General features: G+C 36.9%; 1 protein-coding gene across 1 annotated transcript; it reads right to left on the bottom strand.

The window, feature by feature from the left end:
* Window positions 1-9,948: 9,948 nt before the first annotated feature.
* On the bottom strand, window positions 9,949-10,935 carry LOC141719005 (uncharacterized). Its single transcript, XM_074521381.1, has one exon. The coding sequence runs from the start codon at window positions 10,933-10,935 to the stop codon at window positions 9,949-9,951; it is 987 nt and encodes a 328-aa protein (XP_074377482.1).
* Between the last annotated feature and the right edge of the window lie 5,197 nt (window positions 10,936-16,132).

The following is a 16,132-nucleotide window of genomic DNA, read 5'->3' as shown; positions in this document are numbered from 1 at the left end:
CAAAGGCTTATGACTCCTTTATATTAAATGAATATTATTTGAATATTCATTCGAGGGCTTATGACTCTTTTATATTATTTAATGAATATTATTTGAATATTCATTCGAGGGCTTATGACTCAGTTTATATTATTTAATGAATATTATTTGAATATTCATTTGAGGATCTATGACTCCGATTATTTGCTGAGATATATTCTTTATTTTATTAAAGAATAAGGTGTCAATAATCAAACTTATTTTCGATTATTCAAATAAAGATAGTACTTTCATATAAGTATATCTTTGGTTATTTAATACTCGTTTCAAGGATAAGTTTTAATACTTCTACTTCAATTATTTTTATAAAGATTGTTCTTTATGGGAATATTATTTAAATAATAATATTCAGATATTTTCTAAATATTCTGGGGACTGATTTACTTCATTAAATCAGCTTTACTCCAAACACTCTTTAAAGTGTTTTCGAGTCTTCAAAATGATTTTTAAAAGTTAGAGCGGATCCCAAAACTCATTTTTATATTTAAGATCTTCCTTTTTAAGGGGATTTAAATACTCGCTCAAAACCTGAGGGATCCGGCTCTGTGGTGTATTTTATATTCGCAACACGGTTGCAGTTTTGGTAAATGAATTGATTACTTACCCAACGTTCGGGAAGTAAGTCCATCTCTTGAGTCGGCATAAGCAACATGGGCTCAGTGGGCGTCCATGATAGTGTAAGTGGCTCAGTGGGAGTCCATCAAATGCATAAGTGGCTGAGTGGCAGTCCAGCATAAGGTCCTATTACGACCAGGGTGATGACCAGTGGGGAATTCGTCCATCTACTAGTAGAAAAGGTTACTTATGGGTATCTTTGCCTGATCAGCAAGATATCTGGTTTATGCCAAAATTCTTTTCCTTTCCAAATTTATTGGATATTGCAATTCTGTTCATACTTTACATGACAGAGGTTTTCAGGAAGATGTATATGTGGATATATATATATATATATATCAGAACTTAATGAAGTATGTCATAACTTCATTTCCTTTAATAATATTTTAAAGATTTAATCTATTCAAATCTTGTCTTGTAGTCTCATCTATGTGATGAACTGTTGAAAGCTCATTATACTTTGAACAATGGTAGTTCAAGTAGCTTTATAAATGATATAAGTGTAGTGAAGTATTTGGTAACTTCATCTTTTAAACTTATATCTAATTAATAATTGTCTTATGAATGACAAAGATTTTCAGAAAAACGTTGAGACAAGGTTAGATATATGAGATCACCTTGCAACGATATTTTTTATACAGTTATACACTGGGACTTTGTGTATATTATGCATGGAAGAGGACTTCCAATATTTTGAAAAGCATATATGTATATATACCGAATATTTTGCGACTTCATCGCATTAAGATATCAAACTTGGTTCATTTCTTTTGACCAAGACTTTCATGAGTACTAAGAGAAGGCTCATATACTATTAATCATTATACATATTATTTTGGTGGGCTTGCTGCTCACCCTTGCTTTCTTCTTTCATCACACAACAACAGATAGAAAGGATGAACAGGACCAAGCTCCCGATTCGCAAGCGATTAGGAGACATTCCGCAGTTTTCTAGAAGCATTGATGCCGCCGTAGCTGAGGTAGGAACTACCAATAGGCTAGGCTTTCAACTTCTAATGTACCAGAATTATGTATATTTATGAATTGTAATAATGGCAAAGAAATGTAAATTTATTCAGAAAACCTTTTAAGGTGTATTGGCAGATAATTGTGCAATAAAATGACTTGTGGTTATTTTTGGATGTTCATCTCTGAGACTATAACGTGTGGTGTGTGGGTTTATTGCGGGGTCACAGTACAGAGTAGTTGAGTAATTATTAAGATTGGGTGTTATTAAAGGAAATGGAACTCGTGACAACCCGGATCCCCGACCCCGGATCTGGGGGTGTTACAGAAGTGGAGAGATAGGATTTGATATATTTCCTGAGGGTTGGTTGAGTAGAATGAGTGGTATGTTCTGATGGTTGTTGTGGTGTATGGGAGGTGGTTGTTGGTTGGACATCAGGATAAACAGATCTATAGGAATCAGGATCAGCATTTACTAAAATCTGTTTTACAGACTGAGGAATCTGTAAAGGACTAACCACTGGTTTCTTAGTGTCAGCATGTACCAGGTCATTAAAGTATCATTTTGCAACCTTAAAAGGTGGAGTTAAGGAACTGACTAAGTGAGGTTCATCAGTACAAAAAGTATATATAAGTTGACAGAATCTAGCAAAGTAGACAACATTCCTATCCTCTGTCATCCTATCCCCAATAAAACCTATTATAGCAGTTGCAAAATCAAAATGAGTTTGGTTTATAATGGCATACCCGATGTGCTGACTCATTATGGGGATGGCATCAAAATTCGAACACTTGTTCCCAAAAGCTTTAGTGATGCAGTCGAAGAAGAAACTCCATTCCCTTCTGATATGAGCCCGTTTCAACTGCCTAAGATTTGCCAAACTGTGTTCATACCCCAAACTCCTGAAGAGCTGATTCCTCTGGAATTGAAAAAGTACATCCTTCTGGGAGATGTAGAGCCTTACGTATTATACCAGGAGTGACTGCATATGGAGAATCACACACTTCGAAAACAATACTAGGAGTACCATTTGGACCACCATTATCAAAGTTTCCAGTCCTCCAAAGTGTCAGAACTTGTTGACTTGAGAAGACGGAAGGTTGGGTCAATGCATACCCGATGTCACTGTGTGCAAGAAGGTCTTGCACAAAATGCAATTCAGACGGAGCTTCAGCATTATCAAGAATAGCATCATAATTGTTTGGAACAAATTTAGTTCCATCAATGATTAAATCCTTAGGTGCCATGAAAGTAATCGAGAGGTTTAAGTTCCTGTTAGGTGTTTGATAGAATGTATATATGAACAACCAACGTTAGAAGAAGAAAGAGAGTAAAAGCAAATAGAGAGAAAAAGTGTGAAAGAAAATAAAAGATTAAAAAATCCTCTCTCTGTCTTACTTATACTTTTGAAAAAAAAAATGTAACCGTTGGACACCTGTCAGACATGCAGTAAAAACGAGTAGTTAATGGGCACGAGAAAACAGTAATCATTACTTACCCACTTGCAGTTTTTCAAGGAAAAACCGTTCCACTTACCAAGTTATTCCATTAATCAAGGTGAAATAGTTTTAATTCAAAATTGAAACTGTTCCCACTTATTTAATTATTTTTCACTGCAACATCAATATTCTGGAAAAAAAAATCCGAGTGAAAATGACCATAATAAATCAGATGAGCAAGTACTGATAAAATAAAATCAGAACTTAAGTTAAAACAGAATTTATATAGTCATCAGAATATGAATATGTATCAGGATTTATCAATGCATAACAAAATATCTCAGAGACAAGATCTTGAAACAAAAACAAATTTCATTAATATATCAAGAGAATACATTCATGAAATTTAAATTACATCAGAACTTGTACAAGATTTCCCTAAGCTGCTAAACCTAACGTCAACAGCCTTTGTCCTAGCTCAAGAAGCAGGGCAAGGCTGATGATGAAGAAAAACAGGAAAAAGAAAAGAAATCATTTCTTCTTCCTACTCTCGACAAACAGAATAACGAGTCGTATGATTCGCTCTTGCTGGCGGAGAGCTTTCAGCCTTTCCTCCTTCAATCGCTCCAGATGGCGATGGTAATCCATATAGAAGAACAGGGGGTGCGTGAGTACCTCCTGGGGAACGGAGTCCCATATCTCATCAGGAATGGCAGTAACGTGCCATTCCTGCTGCCAATCGGCACAGCTCAGCTCCATGTTTAAGGTTTCGAAGTTCAAAAACATATTGTATCTGACCATGGTGTTTTTGATAGAAAAAAGTATGAAGGTGAGTTTGTGATAAAAGATTTGATGGGAAGGCTGATGTGAAGTGGTTGCTTATATAGGCAAGAGAATGACAGGAGACGCAAGGAAATTTAATGCTTACAGGTAGAATTAATTCTACCTCGTCTCCCCAGACTTGGAAAAAGAAAAACATTCATTGGAAAGAGAAAACATAGTTTAATACGCACAAGAAGCAAGTAAAAGTTGATTGTTCATGTACGAGTACCACTATCCCTAACTATAGTGACTATTAATCTTCCACTTCAACATATTCTGGTATAAACTGAGACTGTTGCCAAATTTTATCCACAAATAAGTCAAGTAAAGAATCAGACTGTAATATTAGAACTTAGACTTATATTAGAACTTAACAGTCATCAGAACATAATTTTTTAACTCGAAAAAGGAATGCCTATCTTAGTAAGTCCTCACACAAATTCTGATTTATATTCTTCAGAAACTTAATCATCAGAACATGCAATCAGAACTTGTCCTCAGAATTTGTGCAATGTGACATAATGACTGTTCATCTAAAACAACATAAATCACCACAGTGATTTTCATCATTCATATGGAGTGGTTAGTGTGTGCATTAAGCTAAATATCAGACAAAGAGTAAAGTCTGATTCACTTCAGTACATCTTAGAAATAAGGCATAACTAAAACTTTGCTGAAGAGCTGTCATTATTCTGAAACCTACTGTTGAATGAGTCCATGCTTGAGTCCACCTCAACTATTTTGTGCTAATTTTATGCATCTTTTTAAATTCCATTTTACAGTGGCTTCTCAGTGTAAGTGAGTCATGACAGCTTATCAGAATTTATGCTATTATCAGAGTATTTCTCCAGTAATCATAGAGTGTGAAAAGTCACCAAGAAAATATTTTGCTTTTCTAATGCATATTTACTTAATACCAGCAATGCACTTGGGTCGTCCCTTTCACATTTTTACTCTAGATCTCAAAGGAGTACCTGATTTTAATCCATGATTATTTTCTTTTTCTTTTGATAAGAGAGGTTTACCAGCACTTAGTACATTCAACAGATTTACTAGCATCAGAACTTAACAGATAAGAAGCAATATTCTAGTTTGTGACTTAGTAATAAGATAGACCAAGTAAACTCAACTAAGCTCAATTATCAAAATTTGCTTGTGTCAATAGATTTCCACAGTAATAATTACTTCTTACATGGGATCCCTTATTTATTGAAGACTACTAGGTCAGCATCTAGCACAATTATCCTCATAGGATTGAATAGTTACCTAAATAGACATATCACTATCAGAGTTTAGAAACATTTATCAGACAACAGTCAGTACTTAAACATATTTTTCAATTAAGCACAGAAGACACAACGAGATTAAATTCTGTAAATACTGATCATAAAGTCTGATGCATCAAAACAAAACTAAGCAGATTTAGAGAAAGAACCTAAAACCATTCCAAGTTCATTTACCAATCTTGTAAGAGTAGCTTCACACAATGGTTTTGTGAAGATATCTGCTAGTTGTTGATCTGTTGGAACAAAGTGCAATTCCACTGTACCTTCATCCACATGTTCCCTGATGAAGTGGTACCTGATGCTGATGTGCTTTGTCATAGAGTGTTGAACTAGATTACCTGTCATAGCAATAGCACTTTGATTATCACAGTAAATAGGGATTTTTAAATATGTTAACCCATAATCCAGTAACTGATTCTTCATCCAAAGAATCTGTGCACAACAGCTTCCTGCAGCAATATATTCTGCTTCTGCAGTTGATGTGGAAATTGACTTTTATTTCTTGCTAAACCAAGAAACCAATCTGCCTCCAAGAAATTGGTAGCTTCCACTTGTGCTTTTCCTGTCAATTTTGCAACCTGCAAAATCTGCATCTGAGTAACCTATTAGTTTAAAATCTGATTCTCTGGGATACCATAATCCCAGATCAGCTGTTCCCTTAAGATACTTGAAAATTCTTTTCACAGCTGTTAAGTGAGGTTCTCTTGGATCTGCTTGAAATCTTGCACAAAGACAGGTAGCATACATGATATCAGGTCTACTAGCAGTTAGATAGAGTAGAGAGCCAATCATACCTCTGTAATCAGTAATATCTACTGATTTACCAGTATCCTTATCCAGTTTTGTGGCAGTGGCCATGGGAGTGGATGCACTTGAACAATCTTGCATTCCAAATTTCTTCAACAAGTTTCTGGTGTACTTAGTTTGACAAATAAAGGTGCCTTCTTCATTTTGCTTGACTTGAAGGCCCAGAAAATAGCTAAGTTCCCCCATCATACTCATCTGATACCTTGACTGTATCAGTTTGGCAAACTTCTTCCAAAGTCTGTCATTTGTAGACCCAAAAATGATATCATCAACATAAATCTGGACCAGAAGTAAGTCTTTTCCATGGTTGAGGTAGAACAGTGTTTTGTCTATAGTTCCTCTGTTAAATCCACTTTCCAGAAGAAACTGAGCTAAAGTCTCATACCATGCTCTGGGAGCTTACTTAAGTCCATAAAGTGCTTTATCAAGCCTGTAGACATAATCTGGATGTTTGGAATCTACAAATCCTGGAGGTTGTTCAACATATACTTCCTCCTCCAATTCTCCATTAAGAAAAGCACTTTTCACATCCATTTGAAAGACAGTAAACTTTTTGTGAGCAGCATAAGCCAAAAATATTCTTATGGCTTCTAACCTAGCAACTGGTGCAAATGTTTTATCATAATCAATTCCCTCCTGTTGAGAATATCCTTTTGCAACCAGCCTTGCCTTATTCCTTGTAATTATGCCATCACTGTCAGTTTTGTTTCTGAATACCCACTTTGTACCAACAACAGATCTATTCTTTGGTCTTGGCACTAGGGCAGGCTTTATTTCTTTCAAATTCATTTAACTCTTCCTGCATTGCTTGCACCCAATCAACATCTTGAAGAGCTTCTTCCACTTTCTTTGGCTCAGTCTGAGAGAGAAAAGAATTGTAAAGACATTCGTTTGAAGTACCTGTTCTAGTTCTGACACCTGCATCAGGATTTCCAATTATCAAATCAGGTGTATGTGATTTAGTCCACTTCCTTGTAGATGGAAGGTTTTCTCTAGAACTGGATGCTCCCCCATGATCCATGCTGTCTTCATTTTCATTTTCTGATGCTCCCCCTGAAACTATGCTCTCCGAGTTGGATTCTTCAGAATTTAGATTTTCAGAACTATCAGAACTTGGCTTATCAGAACTTGACGAATCAGAACTTGAAGAGCCAGATGTATGTTCTGATGCTTCTTGAGATGTGGTGTGTTCTTGAGTATGCTCCCCCTGCATAGGTGCATCTTCCTTTGGCGTAGTCACCACAGTTTCAATAACATCAGATTTTAATCCATCAGAGTTTACAGTATCAGGACTTAGACTATCAGGATTTTCAGTATCAGAACTTGAGTCTTCATTTTCAAATCTCAGCTGATCATGATCAATAAAATATTCAAGACCAGTAATCTTCTTGTCATCAAAAGAGACATTGATAGATTCCATGACCACTCTTGTTCTCAAATTATAGACTCTGAAGGCTTTTGTGGAAAGTGGATATCCAACAAAGATTCCTTCATCAGCTTTTAGATCAAATTTGGATAGCTGTTCAGGATGAGTCTTGAGAACAAAACACTTGCATCCAAATACATGAAAGTACTTCAGATTTAGCTTCTTTTTCTTCACCATCTCATATGGTGTTTTTCCTTGCTTGTTAATGAGTGTTGCATTTTGAGTAAAACAAGCAGTCTGCACAACTTCAGCCCATAAATAGGTTGAAAGCTTTGCTTCTTCAAGCATTGTACGTGCAGCTTCAATGAGGGTTCTATTCTTCCTTTCAACAACTCCATTTTGCTGTGGAGTTCCAGGAGCAGAAAATTCTTGCTTAATTCCATGGTTTTTGCAGAACTCTTCCATTATCAAATTCTTGAACTCAGTGCCATTATCACTCCTTATGGTTTTCACAGAATCTCTGACCAATTTATCCAGATGTTTGACATGATCAATCAAGATAGATGCAGTTTCACTTTTTGTGTGCAAGAAATACACTCATGTGTATCTGGTGAACTCATCCACTATGACCAATGCATATTTCTTCTTTGCAGTAGACATGACATTCACTGGACCAAATAGATCAACATGTAGTAGATGATAAGGCTCAAGAATTGATGATTCAGTCTTGCTCTTGAATGAAGATTTTCTTTGTTTGGCCTTCTAACAAGAATCACAAAGGCCATCAGGAGCAAATACTGACTTTGGCAGTCCTCTCACAAGATCTTTCTTGACTAGTTCATTTATATTGTTGAAATTTAAATGAGAGAGTTTCTTATGCCAATTCCAGCTTTCTTTAATTGATGCTCTACACATCAGACAGATTGCAGAACCATCAGTACCTGTTGAAAGTTTAGCTTCATAAATGTTACCACGCCTATATCCTTTCAGAACAACTTTGCCTTTGGATTTACTCACAACTTCACAGTGTTCTTCAAAGAAATCAACATGATAACCTCTGTCACAAATTTGACTTATACTCAGCAGATTGTGTTTAAGTCCTGAGACCAGAGCTACTTCTTTAATGATGACATTCCCAAGATTGATATTGCCATATCCCAATGTTTTTCCAATGTTGCCATCTCCATAAGAAACACTTGGGCCAGCTTTCTCCACAAAGTCTGATAGCAGGGCTTTATTTCCAGTCATATGTCCTGAACATCCACTTTCCAGAACTAGAATATTTTTCCTGTTGCCCTGCAATCACAAAGACCACTAATGATTAGTTGTCTCTTATTGTTGTTGCCTTCAAATCTCAACATTCAGGAAGAGCTAACAGGAATTTATGGTTTGAATCTTCAAGATCATACTCCTTATTAACCAGTGACAGATCATTCAAGAGTTTGACAAATCTATCATATAAATCAGTCAATGACTCATTAGCCTTTGAGTCAAAGTGTTCATACTCTTGAGTGAGTATTGTCTTCCTGTTCTCCTTAATTATATCAGTTCCCTGACACCTTATTTCCAGAGCATCCCATATCTCCTTAGCAGTCTTGCAGTTAATTATCCTGTTTGACATTACATTATCAATGGCACTATGCAGTAAGTGTCGTACCTTAGCATCCTTAGCAATTGATGCGATATCTTCAGCAGTATAATCACTCTTCTCCTTTGGTACGGTCTTTGCTGCTTCACCTGCAACTGCAACAGCGAGCTTGGTTGGTTTGTGAGGTCCTTCCTTGATTCTATCAAGATATTCTGGATCTGTAGCTTCCAGAAACATGGTCATCCTCACCTTCCATATGGCATATTCAGATGGTCTCAATATGGGAACTCTGATGGTTTCATACCGACTTTGAATTTGTGTCTTTGGAGGTTCTTCAGTTTTGGTAGGCTTAGTTGGAGTTTCTGTGTCAGACATGATTGTGTTTGGATCTTTAACTGTATGTGCGTTAACAGATAGGCTCCGATACCACTTGTTAGGTCACACACACTGAAGAGGGGGTGAATACAGTGTAAAAATACAATCAAATCGAACTTTTAATATTTCAAGTAACAGAAAACAAACTTTATTGAAACAATAAACTATGTTACAGTATGGAACTGTTACCTCTCAGTGATGAACAAATATCACGAGAGCTACTAGGGTTACAATGAATAATCTTCTCGAATATGATAACACTTATAGTGTAAACCCTATGTCTGTGTTTATATACTACACAGTTACAAGATAATCGCTAATTGATATGGAATATAATTCTGCTTCCTAAAATATATCAATCAAATATCTTTTCTTCCAAGTATTCTATTCTTTATAGAATTCCTTCTTCATTCATATTTCATCTTATGTTTATCTCGATCTTCTTTCCTTTAATCAGCTACTGTCCTTATCTGAACGTCCTTCAGCACTTAAGTTCTGATATCCATCTTACGATGATTATCTCCTGATAATATAAGTACTGATATCCTTAAGTCCTGAATTCCAGTAAGTACTGATTTATCCTGTTTAAGTAAGATCTGAAAACTAAACATAAATCATATTAGCCATGACATTATCAAATATATCTAACAAGTATGGATGCTTTTGGCCCTTACGGGTCTCTCGGGATTTCCTTTTTCCCCTTCCTTTCCAGCCTTATCATCTTTATATCTTTTAGCTTCTTCAACTACAAATTCTGTTAGAAACCCTTTTCTGATCAGATCCTCTATGTGGTCCTTCAAATGACGACATTCCGCCATCTCATGTCCATTAGTATCATGGAAAGCACAATATCGAGCCATATCCTTCCTTCCAGGAGGCCCATTTCGGGCTGGTTTACGGAAAATGCCACTTTTTCCCCCAACTTCAAGGATATGCCCTATTGGGGCAGTTACGGGGGTATACTTCGTATACCTAGCAGCCTCTCTTTTGGCGGGATATTTATAACTTGCGCTCCTTTGAGAGCCAGCGGTATTCACCGTAATTGGGGCTTTCTTATCATCATTTTCTGACTTCTCCGTCTGGTTTCCACTATACGGGGTCATCCCATATGAGGTTCTACAAGCATACCCCCTTCCTTTGGGGCTATAGGATCTATTCATTTTATGTTTACCCCAATTTCCCGAGCCTCCTGGGTTATTGTCCCTTTTGAGTTTAGCCAGAGATCCCTCCACCACCTTGTGGGGCTCTGCCTTGGCATAGAAGGCTACTAGGGTCCTTGGCTCTCGCCGCTGAAGTTCTTTCCAGAAATCCGTTCCTGGCTTAACCCTGGCTATCAAAAAATTCTTATAAGTCTCTTCTGAGGCTTTCCTCACTTTGGGTACTTCGTCGTTAAAATGCTTCAGGTACTCATTCAAAGTCTCATTATCCTTTTGCTTGATATTCGCCAGCGTATTGGTAGGTGGGGCGTATGCTACCGATGCCCGGAATTGGGAAAGGAACATTTCGCTCATTTGCCTCCAGGACCTGTTTGAGTTAGCTGGAAGCCTCTTAAACCACTGGTGGGCGTTATCCCTTAGTGTAGCAGCCAGTAGACGACACTTAGTCAAGTCATTAATTTGGTACACCTCCATTTCCGTGTTAAAGCGGCTCAAATATTCCACGGGGTCTGTGATTCCACTGAACTTTAAGTCCCCTACCCCCTTGTAAGAACGCGGAAGAGGAGAGTCCCTCACTCTTCTGATAAAGGAGTATCCCAATCGGGATTTTCCTGATCAGTTTCAACGTCAGAAAACGTTGGTTTCTTCTGATCATCTTCCAGGTCCTCTTCTTCATCTTCAAAGTTAAGGCGAACCGGTGAGACTTGAGCCTTTTTAGCTTTTTGGCCACTACCATCATATTTTCGCCTCCACCGTTTCACTCTTAGAGACTTCTTCTCCAAGGAAACAATCTTTTGACTCATCTGTTCAATCTTCCTGAGGAGCTCCGAATTCGTAACTCCTCCATCTCCTTCTTCACGGTCATTATGACTCTCGCTTGGTGTTCGTTCATTACTGGAACTTCCCGACATCTCTCCTCTCTAGAGATTAATTCAAGCACGATAATCTCCCCTCCTTCTAGCGCCAGAAATGTTGTGAGAGGAAAATGGTACAACACTTTTTGGAGGAAATCGCTGAAATAACGGGAAGCACGCCTGGATTTAAGCCTAATCGACGACATATTCATGATAACTATATACACCCGACTCGCCGGAATCCGGTGGCGAGCAAGGCTGTGTTTGGACTGAATTTGCAAGGTTCCCGAGATGTGGTGAATGAATAATTCCTACTCAGTCATAGACATACTCGAGAGATCTCACCGAATGCTTCTACTCAATTATTAGTAGAGAAACGTGTATGTGTGTAACCCCGCAAATGGCCTACATATCCTATATTTATAGAAATCAAGTCCGCATGTAGTTCTAATTGTTGTAGGACTCCTTATCAGATCTGTCAACCACGTTTTTGCCCAAGCCTAGGGCCGTTCTTGATCCTTATCCGGGGAGGTTTAGGCTAAGATAAGAGAGTTCTACTTCTAATATACCACTAACCTTTGCTTATCCATGTATTTATTGTATTTATCAACCATATACATGTATATTCCATGCATGCATTAAGTTAATCCGTTTATGGGGAGTTGTAAGATACTAGGAGTCGTTTCCTTCTTGCTGTCCCATTGTAGAGTTCGTCTTCGACTAGGACACTACTTCTGCAGGCCTCTTGCTACTGTTAGAATAGCCCCAGCTAAGCAGCTTGCCCTGAAGACCCCGGTGTCTTGGCACACCTCAGAAACCCTAGGGTATTTTGCATCCTCAAAGTGTGCTTCTAGCCTTCCCTCACTAACACCCCTTCAGATAGGCAATCACCATATTCCCTATACCCCTACAATAATAATCCATTCGTGTCTAATACCCCCGTTCTACCTTCCGCAAGGCCCAGTTCTCCCTATGGGCCATAAATCCGGGCCATGGCTGATTTTAGGCCCAACATCCATAATCTTAAGAGAAGTAGCTGGCTTATTTTGTTCATTAGGCAATCGTGATTATCCGAAGATATCGTTGAGCTTTCACATATATCTCATTTTAATGCACAATATCTCATTTTTAGTTCTCACGTACACTTATTTGTCATTCCTCAATTTTACTAGGTTAAGAGCATAGAACATGATCAAAATTGGGTGAGATATATGGGAAAATAGGACTCAGTTTTGTATTTAGTCTTACGCGTATAGCAGTTTAATGTTTGATACCTAATTTCTTTTATAAATATCAAGTGTCACAGCAAAATATGGAAGAAATTTGTGGTGCAGTATTTGGCTGATACTTAGTAACAGGCCAAGTATCAAAAAAACCAGAAGCAGCAACAAAAATTTATCGTATCTGCAGGAGGTAAGTACCTTCGTTTCTTTTAATCTGCACATTCAACAGTCTGTTCTCCTATCATACCTATTAACACTTCTGATTTGAAGGTATTTTTATTGTTAACTGGATTTTTTTAAAGTTCATGGATATTTTTATGTTTGTTTTTAAACTTAAATCGTTGAATATAAATTTTCATATGAATATTCATTTTTTGTATAAGTTTAAGGTATAGTTTGATCGTAAAAGCTTACGCTATCATTTGATTGATTTACCATTTAAAAAATACAAAACTAACATCGTGATTTTGCATATGAACTAAATATAGTTAATTTGAGTTTGGTCCCCAAATATTCTGTTATTTCTTCATGTCCAGCACTTGAACTTGGACGTTTACACCATAAAATTATAAATATTAGTTCTATTTTGACTTGGATGTTTACACCATACTCTTCGCACTAAAACTTTCATTTGAACTCGCTTATTCATAAATCACATCTTTTTTTTTACAGATTACAAAATCAAATGAATTCTCGGTTCTATCACAAAATCTGTAATCATCGGGGAGATAATGCATTAGAGAATGTAGCCAAACTGCAACACAATCTTCTTTTCCTTTATCGGAAATTCCCAATGCATGGAGTATTGATGAATTCACTACATCCATTTTTTGCTTTCAGGACAAGACATAGTAACTCTATGAATGCACTGCAACAACTTGCTACTGGACCACAACAGCAAACTCCCCTTGGTGTTGCTCGACAGGGAACTGGGAAATTTGATTTCATCACAAAGTTCCATTCCATCTGCAGACAAGAAACTTTTTCAAGAAAGATGAAATAACTGAAACAAAAAACTTAGGGGTTATCTGCAAAGCCTTTAGATGTTATATCTTCTACAAGCACCCAATGTGTTTTGTGTTATGATAGTATGTTTTTGCATATGTAATTCTAAATTTTAGCTTGGAATGTATACACTCAAGTTAATGCTCTTATTAGGTTCCATGTGTTGTTGATATATGAAATACAATTTTTTTTATTATGTGATATATTATTTTATCTTCTGAAAATATGTATAATAATGAGTTTATGAGTTTTTTGCCACCATAACAGGTAACTGTGAGGTGGTAACATTGTTTGTCACTGAAATAAATTTCATACTTTTAGAAATAACTTTTACTGTTTTTTATTAATATTTGAAGCAAAAGCAAATTAATATTGTTTATGCTACATATATATACAGATGGAGGTATTAGCATAATTTTCTATGCAACAGAATTTATAAATCGAGATTTTGCTTATAATGCATCATGAAATATCACAATTAAGTATCTATTGTGACAAAAATGTATAATAAAATGGACAAACATAAACTATTATGTTTGTAAGTTAAATTTAAATTGTGATAATATTGTGTAATATGTTTCCGGTCTTCATGTTCGACCAAATATAATTGTTATTTGTTTATCTTAAATTTTATCTAATAATTTTTGAAAAATGTTCTGCATATAATTTTAGCCAAATTCAGATTTAAACAAATTTCAAATTTGCAAAAATTATATATTAGTCTAAATTTTTAATCTAATTTTATATAACATTTTACTAAACATATTGAATTTTACTAAATTTCATGTTATGGTATACCAACGCTCCTATTCTGGAAAAAACATATCTTATATAAAATACGAGACGTTGTCGGGAGGCGACGTGTCGAGTAAGATTGTAAGATACAATATTAACGAGTAAAATTTATGTGAAATAAATTACAAATTCGAGAAAATAATTATTTTTGTAAATTTTAACTATCATTTCCATTTATAATATTCTTAACCACCTTAGGCTTTGTGCATTGCAGAGAGTAATTAGTTTTTCGACTACAAGTACCGTGAAGAAGGTGAATTTTTCGGTAAATAACTAACAAATATTGTGTAATATGTTTCAATAGTATTTTTTTTTATCTATTGACATTTTCAGCCTTTATGTTCAACAAAATATTATTGTTATTGGCTTATCTAAAACTTCACCTCATATGTTTTGAATAATGTTGTCTGATATAATAATATAAAGCCAAATTCAGATTCAAAAAAATTAAAATTAAAAAAACAATTATTTAGTATAAATTTTTAATATATTTTATTTAAAATTTTCTAAACATATTCAATATTTAGTAAATAACACGTTATGTCATACCAACGCTCCTAGTCTAGAAAAAAACAACACATCTTATATAAAATACAAGAAGTCGCCAGGAGGCGATATCGAGTTAACCCGCCGCCGCTACCCTTCGGGTGCGCACTAGGTAAACCCTACGGTTCACGTAATAGCCTGCAAACCACGTTCGCTTGTTCTAAATTTTACTAGATATGTTTTAAATAATGAGAGTGTGGGTTTTTTCTTGGGGGGAAAAGAATTTGTGCAGGGGAAGGTTTTTTCTTTCCTGGGTTTGTTTCTCTGCTGTGATGTTTGGGTTTTTTAGCAGATGTGCTGGTTCTCGGTTTTGCGGACTCCATTTCAAGGTGGCATTCTCGAGATGGATTTGTAGTACTAAATTGGTTGTCTTCTGCCACTTGGTTTTTGAAGCTGAAAATCTTCGAGGAGGGTGGTTGTTCTTTTCTGCAGGTGGCGAATTTTTGATTTGGACTTGAGTTGCTGTTGCTTCGTGTTATAGGGAGAATTTCGTATAACAATGTTGTGGAGGTTAATGGGTGGAACAAAGACCAAGGACGGTATTTGAGGACGGAGGAAGGTTGTTTGGTGGTGGCTGAGCTTGTATGTGGACTCCTTAAGAAAGAATAGGGTTTGTTATTCTCTGTCAAGTGTCGACTCATGTCTCATACAAGTGCCTACGTACCCTATTTATAGGGATCAAGCCTCACGTAGTTCTTGGGGAACAAGTCACGTAGGTTAGGGTTAGGGTTCTCCAACCCGTGCAGCCCAAGCCCACGATAAAGTCAGGCCTTCAGCTAATTAGTCATGTAAATCTCGACCGGTTCCACACGCTTCCTATAATCTCACGGCATCTCCGTATTTCTTCCCATAATTATAGCAATAACCCATGTCGGCCCCGAAATTTACGAGCAACTCAGTCATCTATGAGCCACTTTCCATGTCGAACACAAAATCCTCTAATGCGGGCCGACCTGGCGGCCTCGGCCCGCACCGCCTTCCTTTTTAACCAATAAATACAATGTTAACTTTGATTTCATAAGATGTGGGCTCATGGGCCCAGCCCGCGTGTGGGCACCTGAGCCCAGCCCGCGTGTGGGCAACCGAGCCCAGCTCGCGTGAAGTCATCTGAGCCCACCTCGCGTGCTATCACCTGAGCCCAGCTCGCGGGAAGTCATCTGAGCCCACCTCACGTGCTATCACCTGAGCCCAGCTCGCGTGAAGTCATCTGAGCGCACCTCGCGTGTGGACACCTAAGCCCACCTCGCA

Source organism: Apium graveolens, chromosome 4, assembly GCF_009905375.1.
Source record: "Apium graveolens cultivar Ventura chromosome 4, ASM990537v1, whole genome shotgun sequence".
NCBI lineage: Eukaryota > Viridiplantae > Streptophyta > Magnoliopsida > Apiales > Apiaceae > Apium > Apium graveolens.
This window is presented reverse-complemented; position numbering and strand designations above follow the sequence as displayed.

What these genes read in the sequence shown, in the direction of transcription:
- LOC141719005 (XM_074521381.1), bottom strand. Translation starts at nt 10,935, where the DNA reads ATGGAGGTGTACCAAATTAATGACTTGACTAAGTGTCGTCTACTGGCT.